Genomic DNA, 16,417 nt, shown 5'->3' on the forward strand with positions numbered 1-16,417 from the left:
TTTATGAGTTTGTCAAGTCTCCATCTGAACTTAAACATCCCTGAAACTGTGGTGAGGAAGTCCACATCTCTGATAAGGAGGTCTGCCACTGAACTGCATTGTTGGTGCTAGGAACAGGTTAGTTTTGTCCAAAGAGGATGTTTAAATCCTGTTTCTGAAGCAGAAGGAGAAATCATACAGATACTTTGTGGCTTCCTTATACATCCTTCAACCTGTACTGCCTGATATGAAATCACTGTGTATTTGAGGAGCCTGACTGAATTATCTGGGGATCACTTTTCTTTTTCTCTGCCTGGAAAACAAGGTTTTTTTGCAAGAGATTGGTATAGAATAGTAGAGAAACTGTTGCAGCTGCCTTGATTATTTCCATTTATTTAGAGCCTCTTTTCATAAGACACTAAAATATGGTACAATTCCTTGATGCATCCAGGGGTCTTTAGATTTTAGATGTAGAGTTTTGTTGTTAACTGTTATTTTTTTTCAGAAGACTAGAGAGACTGGAGTGCATTCTCAAGGTGTTTATTTCCTGTTTCACTTGGTCATTCTGTCTTATTCCTCTGGATCCCTGGCCAGGTTTGCACCTTGTCCTTTGAGGTGTTAGTTTTCTTGAAGCCAGGAAGAGAGACATTTGGAAGGATTGAGGTTTGTGATAGTTTCACAGCCAAGAATTCACTTTATATGGTGCTTTTTAGGTTCTTGGACTTGACTATAGAGACTGTATGTGTATGTAGGAAAGGCATTATCCTGAAAACCAGCTGACTGATGTATTTCACTTTGTCTTCTTACTGTGAGATACTTGAAATGTTAAGTTAGCTGATAAAAACCTCTCATTTCTTCTGCTGTAGCACTTTATGAAGCAGTGTTTATCTTTTGTAGATCTGGAAGCTTCACCCCAGCCATTAATCTAACCGGTGCTGGAAGCTATCTTGAAGGTCTGGGGATGTGCGTGGGTGTTGTTTTTCTTTTTTTTTTCTTTCCTTTTTTTTTTTTTTTTTAAACCAAACACCCCACGCCTACCCAAACGCTGAAGATGTACTTCAAGGTGCTTTACTTGAGGATACATCTCTTAACATTTTAGCTTGAGGCTTGATACCTGGTAGCCACCTATGGAGAATCATTTCTTGAAAAAGTAAAGAGGGTAACTTTCATTCTGTAGCTGTTGGTGTTCTTTGTGGTGTCCTGCTTATACCCATCCTGTGATACTTCTTTTCTCCCCACTGCTCCTGGGGGAGATTTCTGCTGGGAATCACTAGAACTTAATGGTGGTGAAGCTTCCTTCTCCTTTATTAACCTTGGCAGCAGTAATAATGAGTACATCTGCAGTGCAGTACCATTAGACTGGATTCTGCTGTTAAAAGCAGTGTGATTTTTGCAAGTGTAAAGCACACGTGTACTGTGTAGATATTGTGTGAACAGTGCATCTTTGTATGGTAATTTCTGTTGGGTAAGTATCTTTTTTTCTGTTTTTCTGCATAGTATTTATTTCAGAATTGCTTGCCTGGTCTGTCTGATCTTGTGCTTCTTTAAGAATTTTTTTATGTGTGACTCTTTCTTTAGTCTTTGTTCCTTTTTCCCTTTGCCCCAGATAATTTCACTGGGGCTTAAGACTGCAAGATCAGTTCACAGGGTCACCAGGAAGGGAAAACCTACCTAATTCTTTCAACTTTTATTATTATTTGTACAAACACTTATGTTTTTTGTCTTTTCAGGCAGAGGCCGAGGAGAAAGCGGTTTCTACCAAAGAAGTTTTGATGAAGTGGAGGGTGGATTTGGGCGAGGAGGGGGCAGGGAAATGCACAGATCACAGAGTTGGGAGGAAAGGTAACAGAACTCTAGCCGTTAAAGTTTTGGGTTTTTTTTTTTTTACATACATCTGCTTAGCTTCCATTTGTACCTTTTGACTTCATAAAAACACTTCAGGAAAGGTGATTAGGTGTATCTCTGAGTGGAGTGTCTGAATTTCTAAGATGGAGTCAACACAGTAATGTTTCTAAAACTCAGGAGCAAGTAAAAGAGCGTTTTTGCAAAGAATTTTTCTGCTGAGTTCCTGGGAAGAAGGAACTACTTTTAAGAGAATATGAATTATGACAGTTGTGATAGGATGATGGGTGAAAATATTGGTTGCTGAAGGATTCGCATCAATTTTAGCCTCAACTTTGCTGACAGTACTTAAGGTCACATTTCACAATGTACCTAGATGCCAAAGGCTGTGTGTGTATCAGTGTTCCCCAAAAAATTCAGTTGTTGCTTGGACTGATGCTGTCTATCAAGCTCTGACTTTAAAAAAGCCCCCTGTCAAGTAAAAGTGCCAAAAAAAAAAAAGAAAAAAAAGCCATAGCTAAAATGAGTGGAGTAGTTCCAAAACCTTATTTGAAACTTCTATTCTGCCTTTCTAGGGGAGACAGACGCTTTGAAAAACCAGGGCGAAAAGATCCAGGTATGGTTTTGTTAACTGTATGGGCAGAAGATGGGAGGGAGGAGCAGGGTGTGTTTTGGGGAAGGGATCTACATGTACACAAACCTTTCCTATTGCTCCAAGTATATTGTTGATACAAGATTCATGATACTGTGCCAGGCTACCTAAATGTGTTCTCAAAGTGTTGGTTTTTGTATTTTGTGTTGTTTTCACTGTTAGACATTTAAATGCTTTAGATAAGAAAAATCTACAGTAAGTAGGTTCTATTTATTAAACTGTGATGTCTACAAATTCCTGTATCTCTGTGAAAGGAGCCTTTACTGATTAACAGGTGTGCAGTGGCAATATGCCTTTTCAGTGCAGCTTTTAAACATTCTTGGTGTGTGCTATTTTGGTACCTAGGGCTCCTGGACCTTATGACCTATTGTTTTGAATGTGATGTAGATCCCAGCAGCAATGTTCTGAGGCTCCCATACTGATGGCTTTACTGTCTGTCAAATTATTTTTTCATCATACAGATCTTCTGTTCATTCAGGTTATCATCTGGTCCCCCTCTCTGCCATTCCTCTCCTCTTTCTTAAATGCTTCACGCTGGCCACGTTCATGCAGAATACTGGATCCTTAATTGTGACCCAGTATGTCTGTTTGAATGTTCAGCTGCACTTGAACTGAAATACACGTTTAGGTAAAATCTGTATTCTGACAGTGGTGAGAATGTTCAAGCAAGTCTCTCAAGCAGTTGTCAACTGGTTATATGGTAACAGCAGTGATTTTCTGCTTCATGGGATCATGCGTTGGTTGTTCTCTGGTATGACCTTGCTCTTTTTTTGTGGAATGTTTCCACATGCATGTACCACAGCTCTGCTTAGTGAGAGATTTTGTACTAGTAAAAGCTTGCTGAAAATTAGTCTTGTCTTTTGAGGATCCAGAGGATCTTTTGGTCTTTGCTGAAGGAGTCTTGGCTAAATATCGTCCTTAGTGACCATACTGATAAAACATAGATCAGAAGACAATTGCAAGTTGACTTTCAAGACAAACAAAACCAGAGAGATTCAGTTGCAATTAAAAGTTGACAGGAATGTATTTTATTCCCTGATTAGCTGTCCATATTTTTTTTGAGTAACATAAGTTTTCATTTTAATAGTTTTCCAGATTACCATGGTTGCACATGCCTTAGGAGTCTTAAATCACCATGTTTGCTTTCAAAGTCCTCCCAATCCTCTCTCAATTTAAAGAATGCTTTTATTTTTCTGCTCTTTCAATTGAAAGTTAAGACTAAGGTGTTGCTTGTTTTCCTTAAAAAGAGGTTACTTGTAAAAATAACTAAATTGCTCTGAGACTGTTCATCTTTAAATGCCAATAGTGAAACTTCAGACTTTCAGTGTATCTTAATATTCAGGGACCTTTTTGAAAAAAAATAAAATTGGGAAAAATAGTACTACAGAGATTTCAGGACTGCTTTTTTTACAAGAGACACATGGACATAAAGGTAGTGTCTACCACAGTTGATTCCATTTTATTTATTTAGCTCCTTCCTGTTCTTGTGATAAAATTACAACACTTCCAGGTTCAGACTATAGAATGTACCACATTTCTGATCAAGACTGTGACAAAAATACTGCATGTCAGTATAGGATAAGATGTATCCCTCAGGTGAAATTGACAAGAATTTACTGTATGCAAGATGTCATTGCTGAAGCTGAATTCTGCCTGAAGGTGGAGGTTAGTGCTTCAGCTAGTATAGAGCATATCTTGTTTGTGGCAACTACTAGTGATCAGGACTTTGGAATGCATCTTCTGTGAACCATTTTCTAGAGCAGATGGTGTTCCCCTGTGCTTTGTTGAAAGTCCTGGTTCATGGTGATGGATTGTGTGCTTATTCTCAAATCATGAAGCTTTCTGTAGTATCTGATTGCTCCTCTTAAGTCTCTTTTTCTATTTCTCTTCTAGTTTGATGTTAGGTGGCTAAAAGCTCTGTAGCACAGTATGATAGAGGCAAGAGACTTGCAATCTTTCTGAAGCTTTAATATTAAAAAATTATTTTTAAATAGTAACTTATGTTTGCGTATCGCTATGTTAGAGATTAATGTCCCAGTGAGTGGGAGGACCATTTCTCTCCTCTATCTTTGAAGACAAGATGGAGACCACAAAGATGTTAACAGAAGGTGGTGTTCATGTTTTGACTCAAGCCTTGATTAATGAACAAATAGTTATTGTTATGTAAAGGCTTTCCAATGAAAAAATATTTGGAGTATGATAGGGATACAGATGTGCCAAAAGAAGTCCCATGTTAATACAAGCACTAGTGTACCACCCAAAGCAGTGGAAGCAGAAAGATCAAGGAATTAATTGACATGCAGTTTATCATTCAGGCTAATGTGCTTTATCAGATGCATGTATTGGTTTCTGTTACCCCGGTTAAACCCCTTAGTTGAGAATTTTATTCCCTAACGTTATTGTGCTTAGTTTTTCATTGCTCTTTCATAGGGCCTTGGATTAGCCTCAAATTACATAATTTACTGAGTTGCCAGGTTTTTCATGCTCTTTGTTCTGGGTGATCATGTTACAGAATTAATAAGAGATCCAATATTAAACTCTTCTCAGCATTCATAATGGATGACAGTGCAAGAACCATTCAATTAAAAATCATGAGATTGAAGTGTAATAGACCTTCAACAAAGAATTACTTCTCAAATAGGATCAATACACTGTTCTTAAAAATTAATGATTGCTTTTTTGGTGCTCACAACAGTTTGCAAGTCATATTTGACTGATTCTCAACATAAACAATATCTGTTCCTAGTTTCAGTATGCAAATTGAAGATGCACAGAGTATTTGTGAGTTTCTGTTGCAGATTGTCACGTTCTGACAGACTTCATTGAGAACCCAGATCGCTTCTGGAAGGGTGAAGCCATTAGAAAAGAAAATGAGCCTGTTGTTTTCTTGATCGTGGTTGTCTTTTAGGACTGCACAAAAGCTGCTTAATTTTCTGTGCAGCTTCTTGACTAATACCAGCTTAGTAGCTGAAGGGATTTGATTAGTTACCAGCAATTGCACACTGGTAGTAAATAATTATTATATAGATTAAACAAGGCATTTAGTAAGTCAGTTGTGGAACCTGAGTCCTATTTAATGTGTATTTTCTGGTTAGGTTAAGAAGACTGAAATATAAAAAGGGTGTTCAAGTGACTGTAAGAAGGATGTTGAATTTGAATTGCACTTTCCCTTACTCTGCCTGGCTTGTTTTTCTTCCCTACCTTGATAGCAAGAGGTGCATCCAAAGCAGGTTCATCACCAGCTTGCTTACAACGTTAGTCAAAGCAGAGAGTGCGGTTTTGTTGCATCAGAGCCCATCAGCAATTTTTCTAGGCTTGTATTCCAATTTGGGCCATGGCATATTTCCAGTACTTTAGCAGACATCCATGGGTCACCAGTTCTTTGGAACTGTAAGAGCAATAGGGGTGTTTTGTCTGCCCCTTGTTCTGCAGCTGTTCTGAAGTAACTACACACTTGTTTGTCTAATTTGCTTCTGTAGTATTCTTCAGCTTTACATTCCAAAAGGTAATATTTGATTATTGCATTTAGTGGATGCTAAACATACTTTTTCTTGCTGTTGTACCCCCTTTTAACCAAATCTATAAATAGAAAATTATTTTTAAAAAGGGACAACTTCTAAAGTATCAAATAATTTAGAAACCAAACAAAGCAGCTCAGGCTTTGATTGAATGTTAATTGAAATTAGAAATAGCTTTGGCTCTAAATGGTGAGATTATAGTACCTCCTTTTGGGTTTATGCATCTGAATTTTAGAGCAATTGGTTTGTCAGACTGGAGTATGTGATATGGGAAAGCCATGTCTCACACAATACAGGTTTTTTTTCCTGAATGGTTATTTCAGACTTGACACAGGAATCTGTTCTACTGCTCTTGCACTGGTTCTTAATTTGTAGGACTCTTCTCAACTCTTATAATGGTAGATAATGTGGAAATAACACTTGCAAGAAATACTTAAAAATTATCGGTACTGATATGAGGGTGGAAAAGGGATCTTTAGGCTACACATGGGTCACTAGCTAAGAAAAGTAGCGATGAAAGCAATGTAACTTGATAGTGTGGTGCTCTCCAAGCTCCACAATATTCATGAATACTTTTACATAAAATTAGATTTAAAAAAACCCCAGATTTTGAGAGTGTCTGTGATAAAACCAAATCTGTCTGAGGTTTGGAATGTGGGGAGGCAATACTTGAACAATTTTGGAACAAGAGTGAATTGCATTGAAAATGTGGGCTTTCTGCCTCACCTCGTTCCCCTTGAAATATGAAAAGCTCCAGTGGGGCTGCTTCCCATTTTCCCAGACCCTAAAACAAACCAGCTTTTTGCTGACCTCTTTCTGGTTGTGAACATGCTTCAGTTAAGCATTTTGGGGCTCAAGAAGTGTTTAGTTAAACAGTATCTCATCAGATAGCTTGAGACCTTTTTTCCTGCTGCTGATGGCTTCAGTGAAGTTAAAAGGAAGCATTTTTGATAGTGTGTTACGCTGTTGTCAATGAACGTTGCTATTTGTGCCACCTTGGTTTCTGGGAAAAGTCTTTTACCTTTGAAAGGTAAATTTTGATACTTGGCTGTTCAAGTATGAACACATGATAGGCACTGCTTTTGTTGAGAGCTTGGAAATAATTATCCATCTTTCTGTTTATCCTTTAGCTTCTTAAATTATTTAGGAGCTTCAGAACAGTGTCTTAATTGCAATAGGTTTATGAGGCACTTAAATACAGAAGTCTCAGGTATAGTTTGTTTTAATTTTTTATTTTAAAATTGATTCAAGTGTCTCTAAATATTTTTTGTGCTGTGTGTACAGGCAAATATTGATGTTAAAAAGCATAAAATATAAATGGATTCAGTTCTACTCATGTCAGATCTACTTGAGACAAGCAGCGCAAAGGTGAGAACATGTGGAATGTATGGTTCTTTTTTTAAAAAGTACATTAATTCATTTATAACAGTCTGTTTTCCATTGCTAAATAATTTATTCAGTGTTTCCAAATATGAAAAAAATTTCCACTGTGACATTTGTCATAGACATCAAGATTTTTTTGATAGTGTCTTCATAGACATGTCTTGAAATGAGATGTTCTCTTATTTGGCAGAATGAAGAACTACAGTTAGTATTTACAATTTTGCTCATTAAGCACAGCAGGAGTGCTTTTCACTGCCATGAGAGCTTGGCAGTACTTTCTAAGACTGAATTCAGCCATCTGAAAACTGATACAACTCTGTATTCCCAAAGAGTTAAAAGAACAGAAAAATTAAGATCTTGAATAAACAGTGTTGCTTATCTCAGAACTAATATTGTTACTTATTACCCCATATTGGTTTTGACCGAGCTTTTTCTTTGTATTGTTGTCCATTTTGGCACAAGCTGGTCAATTATGATTTTTGGTTAGCTTTGGGAGTTTTGAAGGTCTTTTCATTCAGAGTCAGTGCGGCTTTAATCATAGTCTGGTGAATTCAGCAGGTAGCTCTTTTTTAATATCCAAGAATTAGTACTGTGATTCTTGTACCTGACTTGTCCTGGGTGGTTAATCCAGCCTTTCCTCAGTTTACATGGGCACAGAAGATTTTACTCTGTGTATCATGTTGTAATCAAAAGGATGAGTGTACAAGAGAAAGATCACTAGAGGATGGCAGGGCAGGCAAGGAAGGAAGATTTTAACTGAAACCTGAAAATTTAATGTAATAATAATTATAAAAGCACAAAGTTCAAAGTCTGTTCTCTCTATTCTGTGAGGCCAGTCTCAGAGAGCTGGAAGCTGTCGGCGTGCTGTCCATTGATGCGGATCTCCTTGTCAGTCCTTTTTGGACTCTTTGAGTCAGCTGCAGCTGGGAGCTCAGGAATAGTCTTGTCAAAATTCTCCATCTTGATCTGATATTCACCTTTGGCATTGCGTGCTAGCAGGGAGGCGAAGTGATGGTGCAGCATGATCTCTGAGGAGAGGTAGGATGTTCTCCTTTGACACGTTTCTCCTGTGCCCTCCTGCACAGCTGACAGAAAGACAACCAGCTCAAAATGGTGAGCAGCTTCTTTCTGGAGGAGAGCAGCCAGAGGGCTGGATGAAGTGATTAAATGGTAGTAGGTCAGTGGAAAGATGAAAAAAGGACACTCATTCAAAGTAACGCTGTCTAGGTGGAAGTCCACGCTCGTTTGGTGCAGCTGCCCATTCTCTTGTTCTTGGTAAAGTATAGCAGAAATCTGGACACTAGTCAGTGGGCTGGAGCGTGTGTTGGCCACCTGGAACATGAGGTATGGCTTCCCCTCGGTGTGTGTCACTACGGCAGAGCGGGTGAAACGGATGGAGAACGCCCGATTCTTTGGCCGAGCAATCTTTGCCACAAAAGCACCTGCATCACAGAAAAGAGCAAAGGGAATACGAGCACCCTGCCTGGGTTGGTTCCCTGCAGCCTCTGAGCTCTCTGAAACAGTCTGAAGGGACAGAAGCAGGCTTGGGTGGACATGGCCTTTCTAGCCTCAGCCTGCATGTTTGAAACTGCTAGGCTGGCATCACACTAACCCATTTTTGTTTAAAAAGTATAGCTTTCCTAAAATGCTTCTTTTTCTAAACTGTGTTCGACTTAATGGTTGGGGAGTGAACTGTAGCTGTAGGAGAGAGAGCTGTCAGCTTGCCCTAGTTTACTGTAACTGATAATAGTACCTGGTCTGAGTGTGCTACCCCTAGAGCAGCTCTTTCTTAATACACAGTAAACTAACCTGTGTTTTCTTAAAGTCTTTTGATATACTTTAAACCAGATAATTATTTTAAATAACTTAAAATACCTGGAAATAGCTGTGATGTTGTAAAAAATTTTCAGTACACTGGATACTGAGGAATACTTAAGCACTGAGTCAACAGAAATACTTTGTCTAGACGAAAGTAAACCTTAAAATAATTTTTTTATATATTTATAACTTTAAATATTGCAGTTCCATGGAAGAATCATGGAGAGATAATGGTATAAGAAATAAGTGATTGAGACTGATAAGTGGGGATCTGCCACAAGTATTGTCCAAGGAATAGTGGAACTCTCAAGTCCAAATCTTGATACCACCTGATTTCTTTTTTGTTAATGAAAGGTGTTGAACTTGTTTAATAATACATCGCTGAAATCTCATAATCCTTATAGTGACTGACTTAAATGTTCTTTTGGATACCGATATGATCACTATTTATTTCTATCTCCATTTCTTAAATCTAATTATTACACCTATTCTATTTAAAGATTAAATATGAAGGATTACCTGTGATGAAGGCTTCCAGCATGAGCCCCAGGACCATTTGTATTGCAAGCAGTGCAATAGCACTGGGACAGTCCCCGCTTGGGAACATAGTGCCATAACCAATTGTGAGTTGTGTCTCCAGTGAGAAGGAGAAAGCAGCTGTAAAACTGGTGATGTACTTGACACATATAGTGTGGTTGTCAGGTGGAGTATCGTGGTCCAGCTCCAGGTCCCCATTCATCTCAGCCAGCAAATACCAAAGCACAGCAAAGACTAGCCAGTGAATGACAAAAGAAGCAGAAAAGACAAGCATCATCCATCTCCAGCGCATGTCCATTAATATTCCCCATGCGTCTCGGAGGTATGCCAGACCTTTTCCTTGGGCGCCATCCATCTGGAGTGTGCTGTGTCCATCCTTGGTCACCATCCGCAGGTATCTTTGGGTGAGGAGGGGAGCACTGGATTTGGTGTTATTGCACTCTATCATATCTGTTGTCATCTTCTAGAAAAGACAGAACAGTGCAGCGTATTTGTATTTTGCCTAACGTTCACAGTTTTTGACACATCAGCAGGGGTTGAAATACTGCAGCCAACAAAGGAGGGCTTATATATTGCAATCCAGAGAAGATTAAGTCAGGAGCCTGGAGAGGAATTTACCACTGTTTGTGGTAATACTTTGCTAAAAAAGATTAAGTTTAAAAATTGGACTACTTCTCAAATTTTCCCTGCTTAGTTGTTTAAATATAAATTTCATACTTTACCTTCCTAAATTTACATCTGAGTTGCATGCTTTAATTCTCTTAGGGGTGAGTGGGATGGGATTATACATACTGTATCTGAAAAGAAACTGAATTTTTGTCTGATTATATCAGGCTTTAACTTCTCTTCAGCAGAGTACAGTAGTTCACCGATTCTATTATGAATGCTCTTAACAGTAGTACTATGGAAATAATGGCTATTGTATTATTTCTCTAACATATTTCTGCATTTTAGGGGAATGCTGTAGTTGACCTAGTAGCCCTTTCAGACTTTTGTAGCTCAGGGAATGTCTGTCTGCACCCACCATGTCCAGTTAGGCAGAATTACAGCATTCAGGGAATCTGAGGCTGTTTATATAGGGATTTGGTAAAAAGAGAGCAGGAGACCAATACTGAAAATATGCTGTGACATAATTTGAAATCTAGTCTGTCTTAAGCAGTGTATTTTTTCTTAGTGACCAAATAAGAAAATAGGATAGCAAGTGTATGGGAATTAGGGGGTGAAGATGGAATTGCAAATGTGGGAAGCAAAATGGATATTTGTAGGTATTTGACATGTTAGGTTCCTTTGTTTACTTTTAAACCTCAAAACTTGCCAAACTTGCAAGAGATGCTGAGTGTCTTTTGTAAAGACACTGGCCACTCAAATCCATAAATTTGTAAATAGTGAATATTTAAAGTTCACCTGGGACAGATTAAAATTGAATATGGGTTCATGTAAAATAGAGACTTAATAATATGTACAACCTACTTAAGGAAGGATGTGAGGAAGCTTGTTTGTAGAACAACAGAGGATTTAAAAAATATATATGTAAATTCTGCAAATCATACTTATACATGGTGTATTTACTCAATTTTGTTCATTTTCTATTAGTTTTGACCTTTCTCTGTATTATGACTGTTTTAGTGTGTCATACCATGTATAAACAGGCTAGAGAAATTTTCCCCCCAGGAGTGCTGCCATAGATTTATCTTGAAACACATTAGGTATAAGGATCCTGAACTTTAGAATGAATTTATGAAAGGTAAAAGTCTTTCTTGCAACCTTTGATCCTGTAAGCGAGCAGTTTCTTGACCATTTACTCAATCTTGATACCAGATTTTAGTAATTGCAGAACATACTTTTTTGCTTTTACTTGTGCTTAATGAGTACTGAAGTATGAGAATTGGCATCAGAATGGATATTTAGCTCAATTTTCATTTTTCTTTTCTTCTGTTAGTTCTCAAAACCATCCAGCTATTTCTTTTATCCATGTAGCATGTCAAAGGAGGTCAAGTAGACGATGGCCTGAGTCGAATTTGGTGGTTTTCCCCTCATTTATTTTTCCAAATCATGTCTCCTAGAAGGAATATTTTGAATGGGTGTACCGAGACTCTCCTGGTCAGTAGTACCAGTCTGCTTTTCTTGGGGGATTCTGATCATAGTCCGTTCACTTTATAGCATGATCTCCCACCTTCATGTGAGTTAGATCTTTGGTCTACAATATAGCTCTCCAAATGACAGTTTTCAGTCTTGCTGCACTGTTATGGAATTTACAATAACCTGAATACAATTTTAAATGATTCAGGAACTGGATGACTAGTGACTTTTCTGTAGAGCAGAGTCCTTATGCTAAGATTTAGAAGAGCCCTTCTGGATGCCTTGAAGAAGCTGGAAAATAGACATCTTTGAAAGGGAAGGATGATGGAGACCACACTCAAAACGAGCTGTGGACAATGCCTTGGTTCTATCATCTTAGAATAAGCAGTACTCACAAGAAGTACTCCCTTGTTTGAATAGAGGAGAACACTTACAGAATAAAATGCCTCTGGATGTAAACATCATGCATTCTTGAAAAAAAACAACAAAACCAAAACCCCCAAATTAGTGTATTTGTCTAAATTCTCATGATACTTTGAGGGCAGCATCTGCTTCATAGCCTCTAAGTAATTTGGATCTGCAAAACAAATGTATGCTGTGAGAATGAATTTGATATTGACTGACTGGTGACAGAAACCTCTTCTACAGTGTTACATATGTTAAGAGAAAAAGGAAAAACATACTTTAATGTGGTACATTTTTCTTGGCTACACTTCACATCTTCCACACATCAGTGCTAATATCAGCATTGCAAGGTTCAGTTTTATTAAGATGCTTTCTAGGGTGGTGATTAATCACTTAATGTTGACTTAAAGTTCTGAAAAATTTTAGTCAGTGTTCACTGTCAGGTTGTTTGGGATCTTTTCTGTGGGGGAGGATCCATTACTGACAGGTTTCAAAGGTACTTGAGAAAGAGAACCTCCATTAGTGCCCAGCAGCACATTTCACAACAGTCCTGTGTCTCTGCTCCTCGAGACTCCCAGCAGGGGAGTTTGCCTGCTGAGGTTAACCAGGTTACTGCTCTGGTCTCATTTGATGTAGGCCTCTGATTTTTCTTGACTGTTTAAAATATTAGGTAACTAATTTGATAGCAGTGATAGCATTGGAGGTGTGTAAGCTTGAGTTCAAAAACTGGTCTTTTGTAGAAGCTATTGATGGCTTTGAGCCACAAGTCTCAGTTTCCTGGAGTGGGAAAAATGTGTAAGAAACTGCAAATAGGCTCTGAGAGCAGTGTGTTGATTCAGAATAAGAGGTGAAAGAACAACTGCCCTGTAAGAAATAGTCTACTTGGGATGGAGGATCTGTAATCTCAGAAGCAGTCAATTTAAGAGTAAATGTAGCTTTGAACTTAGAACTATTGTCTTCTGTCTACTCCTTTCCTTGAACACTGTAGTAAAAAATACAAATACCTTTTTTACTTGTTAGTGATAAATTAATGAAATTGTACAGTACAATTCGGAACCATTTGATCCCATCCCCTGCCTAGCATGGTCCTTGATGCCCCCACATTAATCTCTGTTTCAAACAGTGTATGTTTCAGGAAAGTCATTCAGCTTTGATCTGAGAAGAAAAATTCTGCATTTGTTGAAGAAAACTCATCTCCACTGCTAAATACATACTGTATTTCTAATCCAGATCTGTCTAACTTCATCTCTTAACTTTTATGTTATGCTGTTTGTCTGGTTTTGCTTCTCCTTGTTCCTGACTTGTGAAATTGTTGTAGCTTTTGGGTCGTCTTCTTCCATCTGCCAGCTGATATGATAGTCCTTGACTGGAAAGACAGGAACTGTCAGATACGGCTTTTCTAACCTTTCTTGGCACGTTGACCAGTCTTTTGTCATGCGTTCAGTGTGTTTAATCCTTCCTGCTTCCAGTCTGTTGAAATTTAAATGGTTACCACCAACTCCAGTGTATATGTCAGTTCTTAGCTTTTTTTTAAAATCTCTTCATCATTGTCCCTCATTGTGGCTTCTTTCTTCTATATAGTGTTGTAAGAGAAATCAAGGTACTGTGTTTTTAAACTGAAGTCAGTTTCCCTTTTCCTAGCAGTCGGACAGGTTCTAAACTGACCTGGCTTGCTGATGATTTATGTGTAATAAAACCTTGCCTTGCAGCTCTAGGATATTGCCTGCATTTCTGAAATTCATGATCTAGCACACTGATCTCTCACACTTTACCTTTTTCATTGAGATCATCTTGTGTTGTCAAAGTTATGTTGCATTGCAGCTTCATGCCACTGTCTCGCTTTCCTCTTCTTTCCTCTTGCTTAGCCTTTCTCTTGACAGCAGAATCTCAGCTGTTAAGATTCTGGGGGGATTGCAGGGGGACTCATGCAGCAGCGTTTTAATTTTCTTTTTGTTTGCCTTCTCAGTTGAAGGCATTTAAAGTGACACTTCTAGCCAGTTTTCAGCTCCGTACACTAATACACCTGCAGCCTTTTTAGGAGCTTGAATGCCTTTACGTGGAGCTGTGTTCAGGGGAGACTGCTGCATTGCTGCCCAGCTTCTATTCTTAACAAAACCTCTTGTAATTGACCTTGGGAGGGATTTGAGGCAGTTCATAATGCATGGCTTCATGAAAGCATAGCAGTCAAGAAGACCTGCTGTTTGCTGGGTGTAACTGCAAAAACTGCTTACAACTGTAGCATAATTTGAAGATTTATTAGAGCCCAGGTGATGCTGGCATGCCCCTCTGGGAAACGTGTACATACCCTCTTTACTTGACCTGGGTCCACATAATCTTGTACTATTTTCGGATTTAAACATCTCTATACTCTTTAAGCTGTGATCATTCTGAGATGTTGCTGCCTCTGGACTTTGCAACAAGAACAAACTAAGTTTATAATTCTTTTAAAAGCACTTTCACACTATTAAAATCTCATTATTGTTTTGTGGTTTTTTTTAGATTGAATCACGATCTTTGAGATGCTCTGACATTGAATGTTAGGAAATGAAGGCTCTTTCAGTATTGATGACATGACTGGATCATGTAACTTAAGTTAGGGGACAATCTTAGAAATGTAGGAGTAATTTAGTTAGAGTAATTGCTTTGGTTGAAAGCTTATGCTACAGTTGTTAGTAAATAGTTAAAGTTGCAAACATGTTTGTCCTTTAGGTTTTGTAGCTAATGCTCCATTGAGATGAAGGGGAGTATTTTGTAACAAAACTGATTTTGTGGAGCAGTCTGCAGAATTAAGGTAACAGTTTCTAGGACTTGTTACATGGTAAATCAGTCTTGTAAAAAGGAGAACTTTGATTTGTTGAGCCTAAGTCATGTATTTCAGAGCCAGTGCCACAAAACATAGGATGTGAGAGCTCGTACTTTAACCTTTCATGACAGTTTATTATAGAATGCACTTTATGGGAGAGCATGTCTTTTTTTAATAATACAGAAAGGAAGTCTGCTTATGTATTTGATTTTTGGGGACGTCTGTAATGCTCCGTTTCATGTATAATGTATTTTCATACGGTACAACATGTTGAAATACTGTGAGGATCCATATGAACCCTAACTCTTGATAATGAAGTAGCGTCTGAGTAGACTAGCTAGTCTGGCCACCTTTAGAAAAAGCAGAAAAACTTTACGAAGACTTTGGTTAAATGTTGTTTAAGGCTTTAAAATATGATAGTATATATTAAATCCCTTTAGAGAAACTTAAATGCAAAATCAAATCTTGTTAATGAAGGAGTAAATTTATGGTTAAGAGGGAGGATTTTTATTTAATGTAAGGCTGTAGTAATAGAAGTCTGCTGCCATCCATTCTTTGATGGAACTTGCTGGTTTTGAAGATCAGTCCTGACCTATGTGATACAGACTTCCTAAAAGCTTGTCTAGAATGACTGAGTTTTCTAGGACCTCGGAGCTCCTATTCAATGCCCGTGCATGGTTTCGTGGGCAGCAGTACTAGCTCACAGTGTGTCCATAAGCACAGAGAATGCATTGATTGAAAATGAAGGCAGGAGATCTAATCAGAGATGGTAAAAGCAGGGTTGAAGTGAAGCTCATATCATTAATTTGTGATGGGACAAGTTAAATGCTGAGTTATGATGGATGCGGCAAGATGGTGAGGATGATTTTTTCATAATGCTTGGTCAGGTAACACCTGGCTACCTTTGCTGGAGGTTTGCAAATGCTCCCTGTTTGCAGAGCGTTGAAAAGTCTGTCTAGCGCTGTTTATCTTGAAAAATTTCTGGAGAAAATATTGCATGAAGACTTTGGGTTTGCTCTGTATGCTGTTAGGATTATAGTAATCTGAGAGAGCACTTTCTTCTTTTTCAGGGGGGAAAATCAGAAACCATTTTGTTTAAGGTGATACTTGATTTAGCAAGCTTTATGAATAAAATTGTGCTCTGAAAAAACCTTTGAAGAATTCTAATTGTACAGCAAGAAAAAAAAATTGCTTTGTGTACTTACCGGTTTTTGAAGGGTTTGTGTGCAGAAGAGGAACACCTGGGCTCCAGGAGAGGGACTGGGCTGGTCTTGTGTATTGGTCTCAACACTGGCAAGAAACGTCCCACAAGTGGTTGGTAGGGATCCTTTTTTTTTTTTTTTTTTAAAAAAAAAAAGTTCTAAAAAATGGGTTTGTATGTCTCATTCCTGTGTTTATAAT

At 38.2% G+C, this 16,417-nt stretch overlaps 2 protein-coding genes across 9 annotated transcripts in view; one reads left to right on the plus strand and one right to left on the minus strand.

Annotated features, from left to right (window-relative positions):
* GIGYF2 (GRB10 interacting GYF protein 2) overlaps positions 1-16,417 on the plus strand; it is a 76,127-nt gene that overhangs the window by 26,440 nt on the left and 33,270 nt on the right. For all 8 annotated transcript variants that reach the window (XM_026855448.1, XM_026855449.1, XM_026855452.1 and 5 more), the window contains exons 6-7: positions 1,710-1,821; positions 2,397-2,437. In XM_026855448.1, the coding sequence (XP_026711249.1) occupies positions 1,710-1,821; positions 2,397-2,437 (153 nt within the window). The remainder of the gene's footprint in view (positions 1-1,709; positions 1,822-2,396; positions 2,438-16,417) is intronic.
* Positions 7,258-16,402, minus strand: KCNJ13 (potassium voltage-gated channel subfamily J member 13). The gene is given in 4 exon segments (XM_026855458.1): positions 7,258-8,816; positions 9,712-10,192; positions 16,222-16,353; positions 16,355-16,402. Coding segments are annotated over 4 exon segments (1,284 nt in total). The 3' UTR covers positions 7,258-8,193.

This window comes from Athene cunicularia (assembly GCF_003259725.1).
Source record: "Athene cunicularia isolate RWA chromosome 9 unlocalized genomic scaffold, athCun1 chr9_part2, whole genome shotgun sequence".
In the NCBI taxonomy this organism is placed as follows: Eukaryota; Metazoa; Chordata; class Aves; order Strigiformes; family Strigidae; genus Athene; species Athene cunicularia.